This window comes from Loxodonta africana, chromosome 9 (genome assembly GCF_030014295.1).
Source record: "Loxodonta africana isolate mLoxAfr1 chromosome 9, mLoxAfr1.hap2, whole genome shotgun sequence".
Taxonomy (NCBI): Eukaryota; Metazoa; Chordata; class Mammalia; order Proboscidea; family Elephantidae; genus Loxodonta; species Loxodonta africana.
The window spans coordinates 97826551-97849375 of record NC_087350.1 but is presented as its reverse complement, the minus strand read 5'-3'; the positions used below and the strand labels follow the sequence as shown (position 1 = coordinate 97849375).

Below are 22825 nucleotides of genomic sequence, written 5' to 3'. Positions count from 1 at the left end.
GAGAGTTCATCCCTGTTCCCCAGAGTGCACAGTGGGTTGGATTTTGCATAGGGACCCTGGCCAGTTAGTGCTTTTGGTTTATAAGGACTGGGAGGTACCAGTTATCCTTGGACCCCTGTTGCAGGTGGCTGGATGACCTGAGTGGAGCCACCAGTCCTTATGCCCATGATGTGGGTAGGTGAGGACCCTGTTTATTAGGCAAAGCGGTGTCAAACATCAAACACCCATGTCTCCACCACACAACTGAAACAGTTGCTGTCTGCCAACAAGAGCCGATTCTCAGGAAATAGGCCCGCACAAGTCAGTGCAGGGGGTAAAGTTATTCAAAGTCCACAGACTGTTTCTGCATGAATAGGAGCCGTGTCAGTTCTGACCTCCCCAGGTTAGTGGAGCCTGGCAGATTATCTTTTCCCCAATTGTGAATTTATTCCTTCTCTGAGGCCAGGAAGTGGCTCAGCGCGCACAGCAGGACCTGTCTCAGGCCCGGGGAAACCGACAGCCACTTGAAGCTGGCTTGGGGGCTGGAGTGCGGTAAAATATATGCAAATACTCAGCTTTTGCCTAGAGTGCCGTTCTTCTCTGCTTCCAGAGGAGTGAATAGCTGTGTGGCTGGCTGTTTCTCCTTGAGGAAACTGCGGCTCAACGCTACCACCAGCCCACCGCAGCCTGAGGGCTCCCGGAGATTCAGGACCAGCAACTCCTCTCTGCTTCTGAGCCATCTCTACCTCCCCATGCTGCTCAGTCCTTTTTCTTACTTTGCCTTTGATGTTCAGGGCTCCTAGCTTGTCATAAATATAATCATTTTACTTGTTTTTTTTTTGGATCTTTGTTGTAAGAGAGTTCACCAGAAGCATCTGACTACTCTGCCATCTTGGCCCCGCCTCGTACAGCCTTATTTTTATCAGGAATAAAGAAGATAATCATTTCTTAATGACAAATGGGTCAGTTAATCAAGAGGACATGTTGATGTGTGCCGTTGATCCTGACTCATAGCAACTCCGTTGAACGGAGAACTGCCCCATAGAGTTTACAAGGGTGTAATCTTTAGTCAGTCTCTATGCTGAGCAACTGCTCTGGGAAGCTGCACTGTATAAAGAAGAACGCAGCATCAGAATTGGAGGAAGACTCATTAACAACCTGCGATATGCAAATGACACAACCTTGCTTGCTGAAAGTGAAAAGGACTTAAAGCACTTAGTGATGAAGATCAAAGACCACAGCCTTCAGTATGGATTACACCTCAACATAAAGAAACAGAAATCCTTGCAACTGGACCAATAAGCAACATCATGATAAATAGAGAAAAGATTGACGTTATGAGGGATTTCATTTTACTTGGATCCACAATCAGCGCCCATGGAAACAACAGTCAAGAAATAAAACAATGCACTGCATTGGGCAAATCTGCTGCAAAAGACCCCTTTAAATAAATTGTTAAAAAGCAAAGATGTCACTTTAAGGAGTAAGTTGTACCTAATCCCAAGCCACGGTATTTTCAGCTGCCTCATATGCATGTGAAAGCTGGAAAATGAATAAGTAAGACTGAAGAAGAATTGATGCCTTCGAACTAAGGTGTTGACAGAGAATATTGAATATATCGTGACTGCCAGAAAAACGAACCAGTCTGTCTTGGAGGAAGTGCAGCCAGAATGCTCCTTAGAAGTGAGGATGGTGAGGCTTCATCTCAGATACTTTGTTTGGTTTTTTTTAAAATTGTACTTTAGATGAAGGTTTACAGAACAAGCTAGTTTCTCATCAAACAGGACACACATTGTTCTATGACACTGGTTAACAACCCCACGACATGTCAACACTCTCCCTCCTCAACCCTGGGTTCCCTATTACCAGCCTTCCTATTTTCTACTACCTTCTAGTCTCTGCCCCAGGGCTGGTGTGCCCTTTTAGTCTTGTGTTGTTCCATGGGCCTATTCAGTCTTTGGCTGAAGGATGAACCTCAGGAGTGACCTCATTACTGAAATGAAGGGGTGTCCGGGAGTCACGTACTTTGGACATGTTATCAGGAGGGACCAGTCCCCGGAGAAGGAGATCATTTTGGTAAAGTAGAAGGTCAGTGAAAAAGAGAAAGACCCTTAACGAGATGGATTGACACAGCGGCTGCAACAGTGGGCTGAAGTATACCAATGATCACCAGGATAGTGCAGGACTGTGCAGTGTTTCAGTTTGTTGTACATAGGGCCACTATGAGTCAGAATTGACTTGATGGCACCTAACAACAACAGCAGTCTTTATGGAAGCAGACCGACACATCTTTCTCCCATGGAGTAACTGGTGAGTTTGAACCACTAACCTATTGGCTAGCAGTCAAGTCCTTACCATATTTTTATGCAGATAATACATGCCTTCTGTGTTTGTTTGCCAACCATGCCCTCCCCCGTGAGGTATTTTGGTAACTGCACTATGCTAAAATTTTTTTAATGCAGCATATAACAAAAAATTGGCATAGTGTGTGTCATGGATTGAATTGTGTTCCGCAAAAATATCTGTGAACTTGGCTAGGTCATGATCCCCAGTATTGTATGATTGTCTGCCATTTTGTTGTCTTATGTGATTTCCCTATGCGTTTTAAAACCCATCACTACGATGTAATGAGATGGATTAGTGGCAATTATATTGATGAGAAGTATAAGATTAGATACTGTCTTAAGCCAGCCTCCTTTGAAATATAAAAGAGAGAAGCAAGCAGGGAAACACGGGAACCTCATACCACCAGAAAGCAGCACTAGTAGAAGAGTGCATCCTTTGGACCAGAGGTTCTTGCGCAGAGAAGCTCCTAGACCACGGGAAGATTGATGACAAGGACCTTGCTCCAGAGCTGACAGATGAAGCCTTCCCCTGGGGCTGGCACCCTGCGTTTGGACTACTAGCCTACTGGACTGTGAGAGAATAAACATCTGTTTGTTAAAGCCATGCATTTGTGGTATTTGTGATAGCAGCACTAGATGACTAAGGCACCGTGGTTATGAAAATACCTGTCGGGGAGGGTGCGGTTGGCAGAGAAACAGACTGTGCGCGTTAATTTGCGTAAAAATATAGTAACCACTGCTCCACTGTGGCTCCTTCAAGAGGACATAACAATGCTCCTAGTAACAGAGCTTCAAAATTCTTGAAGCAAAAAACTAATAGAAGTGAAAGGAGAAATAGAGAAATCCACAATTATAGTTGGAGATTTCAGTGTCACTCTCTTAATAATTGGTAGAACAAGTGGGCAGAAAATCAGCAATGATGTCATTGACTTAAACACTACTCTCAACCTGTTTGACCTGATTGTTATTTATAGAACCCTCCACCCAACACATGGAACACAAATCCTTCTTAAGTTGTTGTTGTTGTGTGCTGTCAAGTTGATTCTTACTTATAGCAACCCTATAGGAAAGAGTAGAACTGCCCCATGGAGTTTTCCTATGCTGTGATCTTGACGGGAGTAGATGTCTAAGTCTTTTCTCCTATGGAGCCGCCACTGTTGAGTTTGAATAGACAACCTCTAGGTTGGTAACTGAGCGTTTACCATTTTGCCACCAGGGCTTGTTTTTTCTTAAGTACATGTGGAATATTTACCGAGACACCACATTCTTAGCCATGAAACAAGTCTCAATAAATGTAAAATGATTCAAGTCATACAAAGTATCTTCTCTGACTACATTGTAATTAAGTTAGAAATTGATAACAGCAACATCCTCGGAAAATCCCTAAGTACATACTTCTGAATAATTGATTGGTCAAAGAAGATGTTTTATGAGAGAGAAAACTATCTTGAGTTAATAAAAAGAAAACACAACATGTCAGAATTTATGGGACTTAAGTGAGAAAGTTTCTTGAAAAGCACAGAGTACCAAAGTTTATTCAGGAAGCATTGGATAACCTGAACAGCCTTACATGTGTTAAAGAAATTGAATTTGTAGTTAAAAACCCACCCACAAAGAAAACTCCAGACCCAGATGACTTCACAGATGAATTCTGCCAAACATTTAAGAAAGAAATAATACTAAGTCTATACAAACGCCTCTGGAAAACTGAAGAAGGACTTTTTCTTAACTCATTGTAGGAGGCTAGCATTATCTTGATAACAAAATCTGACAAAGACATTACTAAGAAAGAAAACTACAGACCAGCTTCCCTCATTAACATACATACAAAAATTCGAAACACATTTTTTGAAATAGAATTTGTGTAAAAGATAATGTATCATGACCAAATGGAATTTATCTCAGGATAGTTTATAATTTGAAAATTAATCAGTGTAATTCACTATAGTAACAAACTAAAACAAAAAAATACATACGACTTCAGTAGACTTGACGGCACTGGGCTGGGTCAGTAGATGCAGAAAAAGTGATAAAATTCAACATCCACTCCTGATAAAAATTCTCAGCAAGCTAGGAATAGAAAGAAACTTCCTCTACTTGATTTAAAAGGCATGTATGAGAAACCTACAGGTAACATGATACTTTCTGGTGAAGGACTGAATGCTTTCCTCATAAATTAGGAACAAAATAGAGATGTCCATTCTCAGTATTTCTCTTAAACATGGTATTGGAGGTTCTAATCAGTGCAGTAAGGCGAGAAGAAGAAATAAAAGTCATCTACCCTGGAAAGAAAGAAGTAAACTTGTCTTTATTGGCAGATGACATTATTGCCTATGTAGAAAATCAAATGGAAGGTGCGAACAAGCTACTAGGAATAATAAGCAACATAGATGAATCTCAACATAATTGTGATGAGTGAAAGAAGCCAGACAAAAGAGTACATACAGTATGAGTTATAGAAATTCTAGAAACCAGTACGTAGTGATAGAAAGCACATCATTCTTGAATGCATGGAGAGGGAGAGATGATGAAAGGGGTGCAAGGAAATTTTCAGTGATGATGGATATGTTCATTGTCTTGATTGTGGCAATTGTTTAACAGGTATATCCATTTGTCAAAACTTAACAGATTGTAGTCTTCAAATACATTCTATTGTATGTAAATTGTACCTTAATTTTTTGTCTTTATGCCCACTGCTGTATTCCCAGGAACAGCACATAATAGATGCTCAAATTTTTTTTCTTTATGTACAGTTTAGTGACATTGACTACATTCTTTGAATTGTGCAACCATTCTCAACCTCCTCTTCTGAGTTGTTCTTCCCTCATAAACTTACTGCCTCCTAAGTTCCTGTCTAATCTTTCAAGTTACTGTTGTCAGTTTAACCCCGTATAGATAGTTCTTAAAAGAGCATAATGCTCAAAGCAGGCTTTTTTTTTTTTTTTACTAGTTAAATTAAACAGTTGTCTGGTTTTAAGGTGACATCAGGATGTATTTTTGGTTTAAGGTTAAAGATCATCACAGGGCAACAGTTTCTAAGGGTTCATCCACCCTCCATGGCTTCAGAAAGTCTAGAGTCCATGAGAATTGAAATTCTGTTCTGCATTTTCCCCTTTTGATCAGGATTCTTCTGTGGAATCTTTAGTGAAAATGTTTCAATGATTGGTAGCTGGGCACTATCCAGTTCTTCTGGTTTCATGGCAAAGGAGGCGGTTGTTCATGGAGGCAGTTGGCCACACATTCCATATCCCCCTCCTGTTCCTGACTCTCCTGCTTGCTCTGTTGCTTCAGGTGTATAGAGACCATTTGTGCCTTAGGTGGCTGCTTGTAAGCTTTTAAGACCCCAGGCACTATGTAGCAAACAAGAAGGTAGAACAGAAGCACTGAACACGTTATTGGGACAGTTAACTGGCGTCTTTCCTAAAACTGTGACCCTAAACCTCCAAACCAAGTACCCAGATCCCCTAAAGTGTTTGGTTGTACATAAGCACCCTCAGCAACTACTCTTTTTTTTTTTTTTTGTAGTTGTAAATACATCTGTTACACAACTTTTGCCAATTCAGCTTTTTCTAAGTATACAACTTATTGACAGCACTTACAGTAATTGGCTGTATAAACTACCCTTAGTGTGATTTTTTTCATCACTGTTAACTCCTCCCATCCCACTCTGGTAAAAAAAAACCAAACCAAACCCAGTGCCATTGAGTCGATTCCGACTCATAGCAACCCTATAGGACAGAGTAGAACTGCCCCGTAGAGTTTCCAAGGAGTGCCTGGTGGATTTGAACTGGCGACCCTTTGGTTAGCAGCCGTAGCACTTAACCACTACGCCACCAGGGTTTCCCCACCCCTGGTAACCACCCATAAACTTTGGTCAATATATATTTGTCTTTTTTTTTTTATATAAGTGAGGTCATACAGCATTTGCCCTTTTGTGATCGGCTTATTTCACTCAGCGTAATGTCTTCAAGCTCCATCCATATTGTAGCATATATCAAAACTTCATTTCTTCTCCTGGCTGAGTAGTATTCCATTGTATGTATGTATCACATTTAATGGTTTATCCATTCATTTGTTGGTAGACGTTTAGGCTGTTTCCACCTTTTGGCTATTGTAAATAGTGCTGCAGGCAACACTGGTGTGCAAGTCTCTTTTTGAGATTCTGCTTTCAAGCCTTTTGGGTACGTGCCTAGCAATGGAATTGCTGGTCATATGGTAGTTCTATTTTTAATTTTTTGAGGAACCACCACACTCTTCTCCACAACAGCTATTCTATTTTGCATTCCCACCAGCAATAGGTAAGGGTTCCAGTTTCCCCATATCATCGCCAGTCAATAATTTTTTTGTCGTTGGAATGAATGAATGGACTGTCAACATTTATTGAACAAATAATTTGTCAATTTCTCACATAATGGTGTTTGTAGAGATTGTTTGGTCAGATCACACTGCTATGGAATTTTTGGTTCCATTTATAACTGTAATTGACCATCTTAAAAAAGGATAACCAATGTAATTTTCCAATCAGTTAATCTTCTGTATTTTTTATTTTATTTTGTGTTTTAGGTGAAAGTTTACCATTCAAATTAGTTTCTCGTTCAAAAATTTATACACAAATTTTTTGGTGACAGTGGTTGCAATCCCTGCATGTGTCAACACTCTCCCCCTTTACCTTTATACTCTGGGTTCCCTGTGTCCATTTGTCCAGCTTTACTGTCTATTCCTGCTTTCTTGTCTTTGCTTTTTGGCAGATGTTGCCTGTTTTGTCTCGTATACTTGATTGAACTATGAAGGGTATTCCTCATGTGTGTTATTGTTTTATAAACCTAAAAAACAAACCCATTGCTGTTGAGTCGATTCCAACTTTCAGCAACCCTATAGGACAGCAGCTGCCCTGTAGGGTTTCCAAAGCTGTAAGTCTTTACAGAAGCAGACTGCCAGATCTTTCTCCTGCAGAGTGGCTGGTGGGTTCAAACAGGTTTGTTTTATAGGCCTTTCTAATCTTTGGCTGAAAGGCAGACTTTGGAAGTGGCTTCAGTTCTGAGTTAGCAGGGTGTCCAGGGCCATAGTATCAGAGTTTCTCCAGTCTTTGTCAGGTCAGTAAGTCTTGTCTTTTTTTGTGAATTTGAATTTTGTTCTACATTTTTCTCTCACTCTGTCCGGAACCTTCCCTATAAGAGTGGTCGGTGGTGATAGCCAGGCACCGTCTAGTTTTTCTGGGCTCAGGCTGGTAGGGCTAATGGTACATGTGGTCCATTAGTCCTGTGGACTGATACTTTCCTTGTGTCTTTGGCTTTCTTCATTCTCCTTTGTTCCAAACATGATAGGACCAATAGATGGACCTTAGATGGCCGCTTGCAAACTTTCAAGACCCCAGACACTACTCACCAAAGTTGAACGTACAATATTTTCTTTATGAACTACATTATACCAGTTGACCTAGATAGCCACCGATACCATGGTCTCCTAGCCCTCAGCGCCAGTAACTCGGTGTTTGGATGTGTTTAGGAAGCTTCTATGGCTTTGCCTTGGTAAAATTGTGCTGACTCCCCCTATATTGTGTGTTCTCTTTTCTTTCAGCAAAGTTAACAAAATTATCTAGTTAGTGAATCGTCTGTATTTTATAATACCATTATTTATGTGCAGTGAACCAACTTCAGATTCAGCTGATACCCAGATACTCTCCTTTTAAAAAACAAAATTAGACGGTGGATCTTGGAGATGAAGAATGGCATTCCTTCATCGAGATGGAATCTGAATTGGCCCCTTATATCTACATGACCTGGGCAATTTAGTGAATATGCTCTGCCTCAAGGTAGATCATAAAGTAAGAATAAAACAGTGTCCGTGTCATAGAATTACTGGGAGGATTAAATGAGATAAAGCCCTGAGCACACTGGCACACACTAAATGCACAATCCCCTTTAGCCAGTGTCGCTCCAACTACTTTTGCCGGCCTCTGGGTTAGGAAATGAGCTCAGAGTTGTTAGGTAATTTGTTCAGTTACACAGCAATAGGAAGAGCCCAGACCTTGTGATTCTGAGTCTGTAGCTTTAACATACCCCTCTGTGGATATATAAGGCGAAGCCCTCGTTTCTCTTCACAAATGGAGAGAGAGTACGTTTGATGTAGCACCTTAAGTCCCGCTAGTGTGAGTTTGTTATTTTTTTGCTGTGAAATATCCTTGAACCGTGTGTGTGTGTGTGTGTTTAATTTTATTGTAATAAAGTATATAAGATTTGCCATTTTAACCAATTTTAAGTGTACAATTCAGTGGTATTATTTACATTCACAGTCTTATGCCATCATCACCATTATCTATTTCTAAAAGCTTTTTATTACCCCAAATAAAAAACTTAGTACCCCTTAAGCAGTAACTCCCCATTCCTTATTCCCCCCAGTCCCTGGTAACTTCTAATCTGCTTTCTACCTCTGTACACTTACCTCTTCTAGATATTTCATATAAGTGGAATCATGCAGTATTTGTGCTTTTGTGTTTGGCTTCTTTCACTTAGCATAAGTTTTCAAGATTAATCTGTTGTTGGACATTTGGGTTGTTTCTACCCTTTAGCTTTTGTAAATAATGCTGCTGTGAACATTAGTGTACAATTATCGGCTTAAGCCCCTTCTTTCAGTTGTTTGGGGTATATACCTAGGAGTGAAATTGCTGCATCATATGGTAATTCTATGTTTAATTTTTTGAGGAGTTGCTAAGCTGTTTTCCACAGAAGCTGTACCATCTTACATTCCCACCAGCAATGCATAAAACTACCAATTTCTTCATCTTCTTGTCAACGCTTATTTTCTGTTTTTGTGGTAATAGCTATCCTAGTAGGTATGGACTGCTGCCTCATTTTAGTCGTGACTTACATTTCCCCAGTGACTAATGATGATGAGCATCTTTTCGTGTGCTTACTGGCCATTTGTATATCTTTTTTGAACAAATGTCTATTCAGGTCCTCTGCCCATTTTAAAATTAGGTTGTTTACCTTTTGTTGTTGGGTTGTATGTATTCTTGATTTTTAACCCTTACCAGATAATGATTTGCAAGTATTTTCTCCCACTTGGTAGGTTGCCTTTTTACTTGTTTGATAATTTCCACCGATGTACAAATTTTTAATTTTGTTTTTTCTTTTGTTGCTTGTGCTTTCGGTATCTAAGAATCCATTCCCAAATCCAAGGTCCCGAAGTTTTACCCCTGTGTTTTTTTCTAAGAGTTTATGATTTTAGCTGTTACATTTAGGTTGTTGATTCATTTTAAATGAGTTAATTTTTGTATATGGTGTGAGGTATGGATCCATCTTCATTCTTTTGCATGTGGAAATCCAGTTGTCCCAGCATTGCTTATTGAAGAGACTATTCTTTCCCCAGTGAATGTACTTGACACCCTTGTTGAAAATCAGTTGGCCGCAGACATATGAGTTTGTTTCTGGATTCTCAATTGTATTCCAGTGCTCTGTATGCCTATCCTTATCTAATACCACACTGTTTTGATTACTGTAGCTTTATAGTAAGTTTTGAAATCTGGCAGTATGAGTCTTCCTAATTTGTTTCTCTTTTTCAAGATTATTTTGACTGTTCAGGGCCCCTTGCAAATACATATAAATTTAAGGGTCTGGTTTTCATTTCTGCAAAAAAGGCTGTTGGAGTTTTGATAGGTATTGCATTGAATCTGTAGATTGCTTTGGGTAGTGCTGACACTATTTTGTCTTCCAGTTAGTGACACAGGATGTCTTTCCATTTATTAAGATTGTCTTTAATATTAAGATTGTCTTTAATTTCTTTCAGCAATGTTTTATAGCTGTCAGTGTACAAGTCTTTTACCGCCTTGGTTAAATTTATTCCTATGTGTTTTATTGTTTTAGTTGCAATTATTAATGTGATTGTTTTCTTAAATTCCTTTTTGGATTGTTCATCACTGTTGTATAGACATACATTGATTTTTGTTAGATGAAATTTTAAAAAAGCATGCACAATCCATGAAAATGTTTAATGCTTCAGAAGCTTTATTTTGTTTTTAGAGATATTACAATGGGACTTAACCCAAACTGAGATTAACGATAATAGAAATCTTGACTGAACATTCGTGTTCTCTAGGTTTCTATAGTGTAGCCTGTAAGTCTTTTAATGTGTATTTTATATGCATTTTATTACTTTTCGTTATAGTTTTCTTATGCCCTATCCAGTATTTATATATGAACTATTTAATGGTTCCGAAACTCACTTATTTTACACTGTGTAAAATGTTTTATCTATAAGAGAAAGATTCCTAACTAGCTTGTTGACTTAGTTATGTTTATTGCGGTTTCCTTTGTTTTTCTGTTAGACCTTTGCTGATTTCTGATGCACTCAATTTGTTTGCTTTATTGTGAAGTTTAACTCCAGGAATTCTTTTGTAACTTGAAAGAATGTTTTTTTTTTTTTTTAAATAATTTGAATGCCATTCCTGCATTTTATTTACAGGAAAGCAACATAGCTCACCTCTGATAGTTTGATCATTCTTAACAGAGCCTTAGGCACGTGAAAGGGGCACTGTTGCCTTACAGATGAATTGATGCTGTAAACTTGTACTTTCTAGGAGATAAAAGCAACAAGATGATGCTCAAGCAGACTGCTACAGAATGAAGGCAATTTGATTATAAATCCATCTGGAAAATGTGGATCACTAGTTGCTCACTGTTAACTCAGGGGTATTTTAATTTTAGTGAGCCAGGATAAAAGTGTTTCACTTAATTGATGTCTTCTTTTTCTTCTTCTAGGAAATATAATAGCAGCCATGATAGAGGACAAAGGGCCAAGAGTGACAGACTACTTTGTTGTGGCAGGTCTCACTGACACATCCACTCTTTTGGATCAAGAAATTAATCGTTTAGATACTAAGTCAACCGGACCTAAAGCTCCCATTACAGACATTGCTGTTATCGTCAAATCAGCTGGGGAGACAGTTCCTGAAGGTTACACTTGCGTTGAAGCCACTCCATCAGCTCTCCAAGCAAACTTGAATTATGGAAGTCTGAAAAGCCCGGAACTTTTCCTCTGTTACAAGAGAGGAAGAGATAAACCACCTCTTACAGACATTGGGTATGGCAACTTTTCTTTTGCGTAGTGAAGGGAATGAAATTTATTTGGGAGGAGAAATTTTAAATTGTTGAGGTTTTATAATTTGTTATTTCAGGATCAAGTATATAGTAAGACATTACATATCTCTAGCCAACCTTACTTAATTTCTCTGCACTGTGCTTGAATCATTAGATTATTTCCCTTTGAAAGAATATTGAGATAAAGACTTTAGAACCTGAAGTGTGATTCCATTTTTGGTTGTCCTGATGAGATAAGGTTATTAGTTAAACATAAAAAGTAGAAGCCATAATAGAAGACACTGTGTTTTTAAGGAGCAAAGTAGCTCTTTAAGTACCTTATATAATGAGCGTGAAGTCCCAAACTCATTTAACAAAGCACTCCTGTTTTAAAAAATAAAATTGTGCTGTGTGGTTTTAATTGCTGGGGAGGGTATTTATAACTTGGAAGAGGTTTAGTTGTCATGAACACACAGTCAATAAAGAACATTTTTCTTGGTAAAAACTCCTTAAAAAAAATCTGTCTCCATCGACTCTTATATAAATAAGATATGCTTTGAGAATACCTATTTAGTGCTTTGTACCATATAGTTAATCATGTCATGTATTAAGGTGTTCTTTGTATTGTAATTACCATCGGGCTCGACGGCACTGGGTTAATAAAAATAGATTATAGGTATTTGAGAACATCTCAGGAAGTTACTATTATAAAACAGCCTTTGCATTTAAGGGGTTTTTAGGTTTAAAACAGAGGTAACTGTAAGCCATGTGTTGTATGATATTGACTTATACCCTAGATGTGCAGAAGAAAGGAGTTCACTGAATATTAAAGGGGTCATAGATTGTTTCATGGAATAGGTAGGAATTGTTGCAGCTATGTGTATAGTTGGAAGTGAAAAGGAAAATTATTTCAAGCATAGGGAATACAGACAGCCCCTGGGTTACGAATGAAACCCATTCCTAATTGTGTCTTTAAGACCAATTTGTAGGTAAGTCAGGGCAGGTGCATAGTTATTATAATGCAAAAGAAGGCTCGAAGCCTTTTTTTGTTGTGCTTTAAGTGAAAGTTTACAGCTCAAGTTAGTTCTCATACAAAAATTTATACACACATTGTTATGTGACCCTAGTTGCTCTCCCTGTAATGTTACTAGCACACTGCTCCTTTCCACTCTGGATTTCCTGTGTCCATTCAACCGGTTCCTGTTCCTTTTTGCCGTCTCGTCTTGCCTCTAGATAGGAGCTGCCCACATAGTCTCATGTATCTACTTGAGCTAAGAAACACTCTCTTCACGAATATCATTTTATATCTTATAGTCCAGTCTAATCTTTGTCTGAAGAGTGGGCTTTGGAGATGGTTTCAGTTCTGGGCTAACAAAGAGCCTGGGGGCCATGTCTTCTGGGGTCCTTCCAGTCTCAGTCAGACCATTAAGTCTGGCCTTGTTACTGTAATTTGAGTTCTGCACCCTACTTTTCTCCTGCTCTTTCAGGGACTCTCTGTCATGTTCCCTGTCAGGGTGGTCATGGTGGTAGCCGCGTATCATCTCGTTCTTCTGGTCTCAGGTTGATGGAGCCTCTGGTTTATGTGGCCCTTTCTGTTTCATGAGCTCATATTTGGTGTGCTTCATTCTCCTTTGCTCCAGGTGGGTTTGGACCAATTGATGCATCTTAGATGGCTGCTGGCTAGCTTTTAAGACCCTAGACACCATTCACTAAAGTGGGATGCAGAACATTTTCTTAATAACCTTTGTTATGCCAATTGACTTAGAAGCCCCCTGAAACCATGGTCCCCAGACCCCTCCGCCCCCTGCTACTCTGTCCCTCGAAGTGTTTGGTTGTATTCAGGAAACTTCTTAGCTTTTGGTTTAGTACAGTTGTGCTGACTTGCCCAGTATTGTGTGTTGTCCTTCCCTTCACCTAAGATAATTCTTATCTACTATCTAGTTAATGAATACCCCTTTCCCTCCCTCCGTCATAACCATCAAAGAATGTTTACTTCTGTGTTTAAACCATTTCTTGAGTTCTTACAGTAGTGGCCTCATACGATATTTGTCCTTTTGTGACTGATTTCACTCAGCACAGTGCCTTCCAGATTCATCCATGTTATAAGATGTTTCACTGATTCATCATTGTTCTTTATCGTTGCATAGTATTCCATTGTGTGAATATACCATAATTTGTTTATCCATTCATTTGTTGATGGGCACCTAGGTTGTTTCCATCTTTTTGCTATTGTAAACACTGATGCAGTGAATGTGGGTGTGCATGTATCTATTCGTACGAGGGCTCTTATTTCTCTAGGATATATGCCAAGGAGTGGGATTGCTGCGTGGAATGGTAGTTCTTTTTCTAGCTTTTTAAGGGAGCACCAAATCGATTTCCAGAGTGGTTATACCATTTTATATTCCCACCAGCAGTGTATAAGTATTCCAGTCTCTCTAGAACCTCTCCAACATTTATAATTTTGTGTTTTTTGGATTAATGCTAGCCTTGTTGGGGTGAGATGGTATCTCATTGTAGTTTTGATTTACGTTTCTCTAATGGCTAATGATCGTGAGCATTTCCTCGTATATCTGTTAGCCACCTGAATGTCTTTGGTGAAATGCCTGTTCATATCCTTTGCCCTTTTTTTAATTGGGTTATTTGTCTTGTTGTTGTTGAGGTTTTGAAGTATCTTGCAGATTTTAGAGATAAGATGCTGATCGGATTTGTCGTAGCCAAAATTTTTTTCCAAGTCTGTAAGTTGTCTGTTTACTCTTTTGATGAGCATAAGTGTTTGATTTTTAGGAGCTCCCAGTTGTCCAGTTTCTCTTCTGGTGTTTGTGCATTGTTAGTAATGTTTCGTATTCTGTTAATGCCACGTATTAGGGTCCTAGCATTGACCCTGTTTTTTCTTCCATCAGCTTTATTGTTTTAGATTTTATATTTAGGTGTTTGATCTATTTTGAGTTAGTTTTTGTGCATGATGTGAGGTATGGGTTTTGTTTCATTTTTTTGCAGATGGATATCCAATTATGCCAGCACGGTTTATTGAAGAGGCTGTCTTTTCCCCATTTAATGGATTTTGGGCCTTTGTCAAATATCAGCTGCTCAATGGTGGTTGAAATTACATCTGGATTCTCAGTTCTGTTCCATTGGTCTGTGTATCCGTTGTACCAGTACCAGGCTGTTTGGACTACTGTGGGGGTATAATAGGTTCTAAAATCAGGTAGTGTGACGCTTCCCACTTTGTTCTTCTTCTTCAGTAATGCTTTACTTATTTGGGGCCTCTTCCCTTTCCATATGAAGTTGGTGATTGGTTTCTTCATCTCCTTAAAAAAGTGCTGTTGGAATTTGGATTGCATTGTATCTGTAGATCTCTTTGGGTATAATAGACATTTTCACAATGTTGAGTCTTCCTATCCATGAGCAAGGTATGTTTTTCTTATGTAGGTCTCTCTTGGTTTCTTGCAGTGGTGTCGTGTAGTTTTCTTTGTATAGGTCTTTTACGTTTCTGGTTAGATTTATTCCTAAGTATTTATCTTCTTGGGTGCTGTCGTAAACGGTATTGATTTGGTGATTTCCTCTTAGAAGTTCTTTTTGTTGCTGTAGAGGAATCCAACTGATTTTTGTATTGTTTATCTTGTATCCTGAAACTTTGCTGAAATTTTCTATTAGTTCCAGTAGTTTTCTTGTGGATTCTTTGGGGTTTTCTGTGTATAAGATCATATCATCTGCAAAGAGATACTTTTACTTCTTCATTATCAGTTTGGATGCCCTTTATTTCTTTATCTATCCTAATTGCTCTGGCTAGGACCTCCAGCACAGTGTTGAATAAGAGTGGTGATAAAGGGCATCCTTGTTTGGTTTCACTTCTCAAAGGGAATGCTCTCAGACTCGCTCCATTTAAGATGAGGTTGGCTTTTGGCTTTGTATAAATGCCCATTATATGTTGAGAAATTTCCCTTCTATTCCTATTGCTGAGAGTTTTTATCATGAATGCCTGTTGAACTTTGTCAAATGCCATTTCTGTGTCGATTAGTAAGATCATGTGGCTCTTGTCTTTTGTCTTATTTATGTGATAGATTACACTGATTATTTTTCTAACGTTGGCCTTTTGCTGTATACCTGGTATGAACCTCACTTGGTCATGGTGAATTCTTTTTTGGGCATATTGTTGAATTCTATTGGCTAGTATTTTGTTGAGGATTTTTGCGTCTATGTTCATGAGGGCTGTTGGTCTATAATTTTTTTGTGATGTCTTTACCTGGTTTTGGTATCAGGGTTATGGTGGCTTCATAGAATGAGTTTGGGAGTATTCCGTCCTTTTCTGTGCTCTGAAATACCTTTAGTAGTAGTGGTGGTAACTCTTCTCTTAAAATTTGGTAGAATTATCCAGTGAAACTGTCAGGGCCTGGGCTTTTTTTTGTTGGGAGTTTTTCAATTACCCTTTCAATCTCTGAAAGCCTTTTTCAGTGATTTAAAAGCTGCACATGCAGGAAGTGAAGGTGATTGTGATGAAGAATATGTTGTGAGTAGGGGTTGGTTCAGTTGTTTCAAAGTGAGGGCAAATTTATATAATACTAAAGGGCAAGTATGAGTTGTCTGTAAGTCAGATGTTTGTAACCTGGAGACCTACTATAATATTAACTAGGTTGAGAGGCTGGAGTGAACAGTATACTGAGGCATTTGGTTCTGTTTTAGAAAATACATGTTTAGGAGGGATGAAAAATAAGTTTGGATACATAGAATGGTGCCATTTTATGGAGGACCTTGGAAATCAGACATAAAACATAAGCTTAAAACAATAGAGAGTAAGGACATAGAGAAGGTTTTTAAGCAAGGCAGTAATATGGTAAAAATATCGAGTCTGACAAGTGATTTATGAGAATTGGGGATTGGTAAGGGTGAAATCTTGTTTTTAAGCTGTTCCTGTCCTTCTCCCAACTTAGTGTTTTTATTGTTCATTTTAGTTTAATTTTAATGTATCAGATAATATTTTAAGTAACTCACTCTTCATTGACTGTCTTCATTATCTGACATTTTGCATTTACAGCAATAGTATAAATCTAATATCCGACTATTTTGCTCATTAATGGCGTACGTTTGGCAGTAATGGACGCTGAAGTGTGCGGCAAGAGTAACGCTGGCTGTGGTGGTTAAGATTATGCGTCAGCTTGGCTGGGCCATGATTCTCAGTGGTTTGATAGTTATGTAGCGATGTAATTTGGAAGTTATGTAATGATGTAGATATCCTCCATTTTGTGATCTGATATGATCATCCTTCATTTTTGCATAATGCTGATTTTTACGTAACGACCTGGTCTTTGGAACCTAACCATGTTGATAAGTAAGGAGTGAGTACAGTTTAATAAGTCAATTCAGTCTTTGTGGCTTATAATGAAATACAATTGTTGTTGTATGTCATCGAGTCCGTTCTGACTCCTAGCACCCCTGTGGAAAGCCTGGTGGCATAGTGATTAAATGCTATAGCTGCTAACCAAAAGATCAGCAGTTCAAATCCACCAGGCGCTCCTTGGAAACTGTGTAGGTCAGTTTTACTCTGTCCTCTAGGGCCGCTATGAGTCCAAAACACCTAGATGACAATGGGTAGCACCCCTATATAGGACAGAGTAGAACTGTCCCATAGGGTTTCCTAGGCTGTATTCTTTAAGGGAGCAATCACCATGTGTTTTCTCCTGTGGACCTGCTGGTGAGCTCTAATTGCCAGCCTTTGGGTTAGTAGCTCAGCACTGGAACCATTATGCCACAAGGACTTCTCACAGCGATAACCAAAACCCAAACCCATTGTTGTCCAGTTGATTCTAACTCATAGCGACTCTATAGGACAGAGTAGAGTTGACCCATAGGGTTTTGAAGGCTGTAATTTTTACAGAAGCAGACAGCCACATCTTTCTTATGCGGAGCAGCTGGTGAGTTTGAACTGCTGACCTCTGGTTAGCAGTGGAGCACTTAATCAGTGAGCGCCAGGGCTCCTTAACCCTTTAGTAGAGGTCCCTTATCCCTAGCCCCGAATCTTACTTAATTCCTAAAGGCAGTCACTTTCAACTTCTTTAGCTGTTTTTTTCTGGTACTGGCAGTATGATGTTAGGTAATATGGTTAATTTCTCTGTGCTGTTTCATTTGTAAAATAGGGATAATTGTAGTACCTACTTACTTAATAGCATTCTTGTCAGTTATAAATGAATTAATACATGTAAATGGCTTAGAATAGAGCCTGGCACATAGTAAGTTAAGTACTAGGTACTATCTTATTTACTTCTGTATTTTTAAATACTGTGCTTGTATTGGCTGCCAACTTAGAACAGTGAGGACGTAGTTTTCTTTTCACCCTCTGCCGCAACACACACATCTGCCCATACGTATTCACAGCCTTCCGCACATTGGTCCTATATAGTTCTATCAAAAATTTTGGTTAAATTCATATTACTATTTAAATTATTATGACTAAATAATAATCATAGCTGAATTATATAATATTCTATGGTTTTATTGCCTTAATTTTTTGGTGTGTTTCTTAGAGTTAGCTATAGGGTCGCTATGAGTCGGAATCGACTCGATGGCAGTAGGTTTTAGTAGGTTTTCTTAGAGTTAATACATGCTTTGTGATATTTAATTTTCTGTGTATTTTATTCTTAATAAACCCCTAAATTTGCTTAGTTGAATACATTCCAGTGTATCAAATGATCATTTTTTTTTTTCCTTTTTGAAGACTTTCTCCTATTCTCTCTCCTGTTCTGCTATAGCATTCTTTTCTTTACTCTTGCTCCAGTCTGGACGACTGCATGCTCTCCATCTTGGGACACAGCTATTATTCTGGGATCACATTTGTTTTTTCGTTGAACTGGTTACCCTATTGTCTGAATTTCATATCTTCTTATCTTTGTTTTTTCCCTTGTTTTGTTGGAGCACCTCCTTCAATAACATCATGAAATAGGGTAACCCAGCTGATGTTTTTCATGTTTGTTGATAGTTTTGTCGGTATCAAATTCTAGGTTGGAGATGAAAATTCCTGAGGGAAAATGAAGGTATTACTCTAAGGATTGCTCACTACTGGGCCTACAATGATAATAATCACAGTATTGGTAATAGTAATAGTTGATCATACTCATGTAGCACTCATTATACCAGGCTTTATTCTAAGCACTTTACATATAAGCTCAAAATATCTGAAAAACTATCTTATATGGTAGATACTATCATTTTTCCATTTTATAGATGAGGAGAATGAGGCAAATAGAGTAACTTGCGCAAGGTTACACAGCTAGTAATGGCAGAGCTATTCAGTCTGTATTCTTAACTTCTTTGCTACACTGAATGTCATTCCTGAGGTATGTTAGAAATAGGTTAAGGATAGAATAAAGATGTGTAATTTATATATAATCAGTGTTTTAATTTAAATAAGTGTTTGATTCTCAAGAACTAGCCATATAGTACTACTGGCCAATTCCTGTGGATTTCTGAGCTGAGGCATTTGTCATTATCTTTGTAAGTTCTAAGAAAGAAGTCAGCAAGCCCTGTTAACTCAAACATTTTATTTTATTAAACTGTCCAGTCTCTTCTCTGATCTTTCACATCTCTCCATTAACGTCTTGTTAAAGTTCTCTTAATTTCTTTATAGTATGCAGAGCCGTTTTGCCCATTTTCCCCCAATTTTCTTTCATTGCATCATCATCATCTGTTTTTGGTCATGGTTTAGGGTATTGTAATGTCTTTACATTAGTCTCAGGCTCAATTTTTTTGCTAAAATAGGAATGGTTATCTCTAGGGCTGCTTTTAGGTATCAAGTAGTTTTGTAGGGGCTTCCCTTTTTTCTTGAAAATTTTAAAATTTTTGCAATGAAAGACATTTAAAAATATATGCAAAGGTATATAAAATGGTGTGATGAACCTCATGTACCCATCGCCAAGCTTCAACAATTATTAACTAGTGAGCAATGTTGTTTTGTCCATACTCTGCATTGAATTATTTCAGAGCAAATCCCAGACATATTTTCATTGACAGATTTTTCAGGATATCTTTCTAAAAGATAAGGACTCTCTCTCTTTTAATATAACTGTAATAACACACTTGAAAATAAAAACTAATAATTTCTTAATGTCATCATATATCCATATTTTCCTGATTGCCTCATGACGTTTGTTCTTTAAACCACTCGCTTGCTGGTTTTTCTGTTGATACTGTTCAGTTAATAAGAAAGGTAGTGAACTGTCAATTTCTGCAAAAAAAAAAAGGCAGCTGGGGCTTTGATAGAAATTGCTTGAATCTGTAGATCTATTGTGAGAATATTGCCACCTTAACAGTATTAAGTCTTCCAGTCTGTGAACTGGAAGTTTTTTCATTTATTTACATATATTTAAATGTCTTTCACCAGGGTTTTGTAGTTTTCAGTCAAGGGATTTTTAAAGGTAATATTTTGACAGGAATCGTGAAGGAAATTTTTGTGAAAACACCTGAATACGTGATGAAATTCTGAGGATGTTTGTGGTGTTGCCCCTTTCTTTTCTCATCTCCTTATAATGAGCAATAAAAAAATTCAATTATTGGGTTGTATTTATACTCCTTAAAGTTATATTCTAGTTGTTGAAAAATAGTTGTTAAAAAATTTATAATTCACAAGGTAGTAATTTTAGTTTTGGTGTATAGTGAACATTTGGGAGCCAATAGGAGAGACCAAAAGATTTTTTTCAAGGAGAAACCCAGCAGTAACCTTAAATGTATTTGCACATCTGTGTGTTATATATTTCCTTCCTCCCTACCATGCAGAGTGTTATATGAAGGGAAAGAGCGGCTTATTCCAGGATGTGAAGTGATCCAAGCCACACCCTACGGTCGCTGTGCCAATGTCAACAATAGTTCCACTACTTCACAGAGAATCTTTATCACTTACAGAAGGGCTCCCCTGATTCGACCCCAGAACTCCTTGGCTGTGACTGATATATGCGTTATCATAACCAGTAAAGGAGAAACCCCTCCTCATACCTTCTGCAAAGTTGACAAAAACTTAAATTCTGGAATGGTAAGAATGAAGTCGTTTCATCTTCAGTTTTATGTGAAAACCGAAAATTTATCAACGGGTAATTTTTGGACTCCTGTTTACTATTGGGCATACAGTATATTCTGTTTATAGTTTCGTGGTTCTTGTTTTTATTACTTACAGCGCTCTGATTTTTATGATTCATAGTAAATTTTTAAATCCTCAGCTATCTGATGAACAGAATAATTTCATCCCCAAAATGGATACTTTACGTCAGGAATTTTGTTGTTGTTGTATTTCCTAATATTGCCTATGTTACCCTAACATAGAGATTTTATTAGCCTTTGGGTTTCACTGGCATCTTCAAGAACAACTGAAGGGTGAGTGGGTGGGGGTTCCCTGTTCATGTATTTAAATATTGTAGTTCTGCATTCTTATTTTTTAAAAGGGCTCTAATGAGAAGAAAATTTAACACGTACAGTTGATTTATAGGTTTATACTACAGTTTAATATTGGGTCAGATTTATTGTGAAGGATATCTTCAGGTCAAATTAATATCAGCTTAAATGTGGTGCGTGGGCAGGAATGACGAACACACCCATACTGATGGTGAGGACCGATTTGTCGGTGGTGGTGATAACTTTGTAGCGCCCCCTTGGCCCCAGGCTCCCCTAGTTTGGGCTCCAGTGTTCACTTTACTGTGTACTGCGTCTTTCAAATAGAAGTATTCATTCTCTAGGTGATTTGAGAATTGTAAACATTTTTGAAACTGCTTTTGCATTAGTTTAATTTTTGTAGCAGCACCTTTTTATTCCCTTCTTTTCTCTTAGGTTAGTGTTCTCCTTTATGCTTTGCAGTAGTTCATACTGTATAGTCTGTTAGGTGCGCATAGGTTTTAAATAGGTTCCCCTGAATAAATAATCAGGGTCTTTAGAAGATTTCAACAAACAATTTCTTTTTGCTCTTTTGTTTTTTTAACCTACTTTATATTTTACAGTGGGGTTCCAGTGTGTTTCTGTGTTATAAGAAGTCTGTGCCTGCTTCTAATGCACTAGCATATAAAGCTGGTGAGTAAATTTTTTTAAAACGTAGTTATTGGTACATGTTAATATTTGGCTAGAGGAGGCAGGAGATGCTCCCTTATATGGTTGGTGGAGTTGATCTGTTTATAAAATTGAGTCATCTGTGATTTTAGGATATGAAGGCATAAGTTTTCTTAAATATATTAAATACTGCAAGATAGATTATTATGCCCCCCCCCGACACACACACACAGACATGCTGTTAATTGAACTTTTATTCAGAGCAAACATATGTGGAGAGACATTCAAACTTCTGGTCTGCACTAATAGATTTAACAAGTCAGTGGAAAACTGCTTACTCTGACCTTTTTGTATTTTGGCAATCAGAAAGGTGTCAAACTACATCTTTACTTCTTATATTTCCTTCTCTTATCTCTGTGTGTCTGATTTGAAACCACATGTTACTTGCCATGAAAGGTGGACTTGCTTCCTTTCTCCCTTGCTGCAAAGAATCAGCTATGTGGAGGAGAGGAGGGCCTGAGAAACTTTTCTGCCACGAAGTGTTTGAGAAATCTGTCGCCACATTCTTACTGCACACTAGAGTGTCAAGGGCTGTAAAGATTTAAGTGTGACTTCTTTATCCCACTGGTATGGTGGGATAGAAACTGAAAATACAGGTATGCCCCAGTTGTAAATAGAAGAGATACTGGAATAGTACAGTGTGAAAGCAAGCAGTGTCAATTACTTTTTGATTGTGCACAGTTCTTTGAAATAAAGTTTGAATTCAGGAAAGTGAGACAAATTCTTATCCGAGAAATCTTGATTGTTGTCATAAAGACATTTGTAATAATGAGTCAAACTGTCTAATTGGTAATGTAAAAATAAAGGTGGCAACCAGCAATTTTAATTCTTAGTGTAATTTTTAAAGAGATACATTAATATTGCTGTAATGTGTTGATTCATGTGATTTCTTAACTTATTTTTGGGTGGGAAAAAATGTCATTTAAAAAAAACTTTAAGAGAAACAAGTTTGTCAAAATAGTTATTTGTTATGAGACATATTTTAGAATAAGAGTTTTAGAGACTGAATTTGGACTCAAAATTCTGCTGATTTTCAAGTTTTTGACTTAGAGATGGTCTGTATATTGGAAATATCAGAAGCTAATTAACTGATGCCATGTAGCTGCTTTATTCTGAAAGGGCTTTACTATGAGCTTTGCTCAGAGTGCACCCTGCTTCTACGTTCTGGGTCTTACATACTCTGCATTCAGTCACAAGGGTTTCTGTCTTAGTTACTTTTCACGTTGGATACCTTTTACACTGCTTCTCTCTCAAGATGAGTTTTGGGGCTGTGATAATTTCTCTTGCCTTGGTGTCATTTCATAACACTTCTCCATTTCCTGAATTTTTTACTAAAGACTAGCTGAATCA

At 38.0% G+C, this 22825-nt stretch overlaps 1 protein-coding gene across 5 annotated transcripts in view; it reads left to right on the top strand.

Annotated features, from left to right (window-relative positions):
• Positions 1-22825, top strand: part of DENND4C (DENN domain containing 4C) — a 128459-nt gene that overhangs the window by 28047 nt on the left and 77587 nt on the right. For 4 of the 5 annotated variants that reach the window (XM_003407341.4, XM_010587910.3, XM_010587913.3 and 1 more), the window contains exons 2-4: positions 11081-11402; positions 20162-20414; positions 21370-21439. In XM_003407341.4, the coding sequence (XP_003407389.1) occupies positions 11098-11402; positions 20162-20414; positions 21370-21439 (628 nt within the window). In that variant the 5' untranslated portion in view covers positions 11081-11097. The remainder of the gene's footprint in view (positions 1-11080; positions 11403-20161; positions 20415-21369; positions 21440-22825) is intronic. The other variant, XM_010587911.3, reaches the window with a different exon arrangement.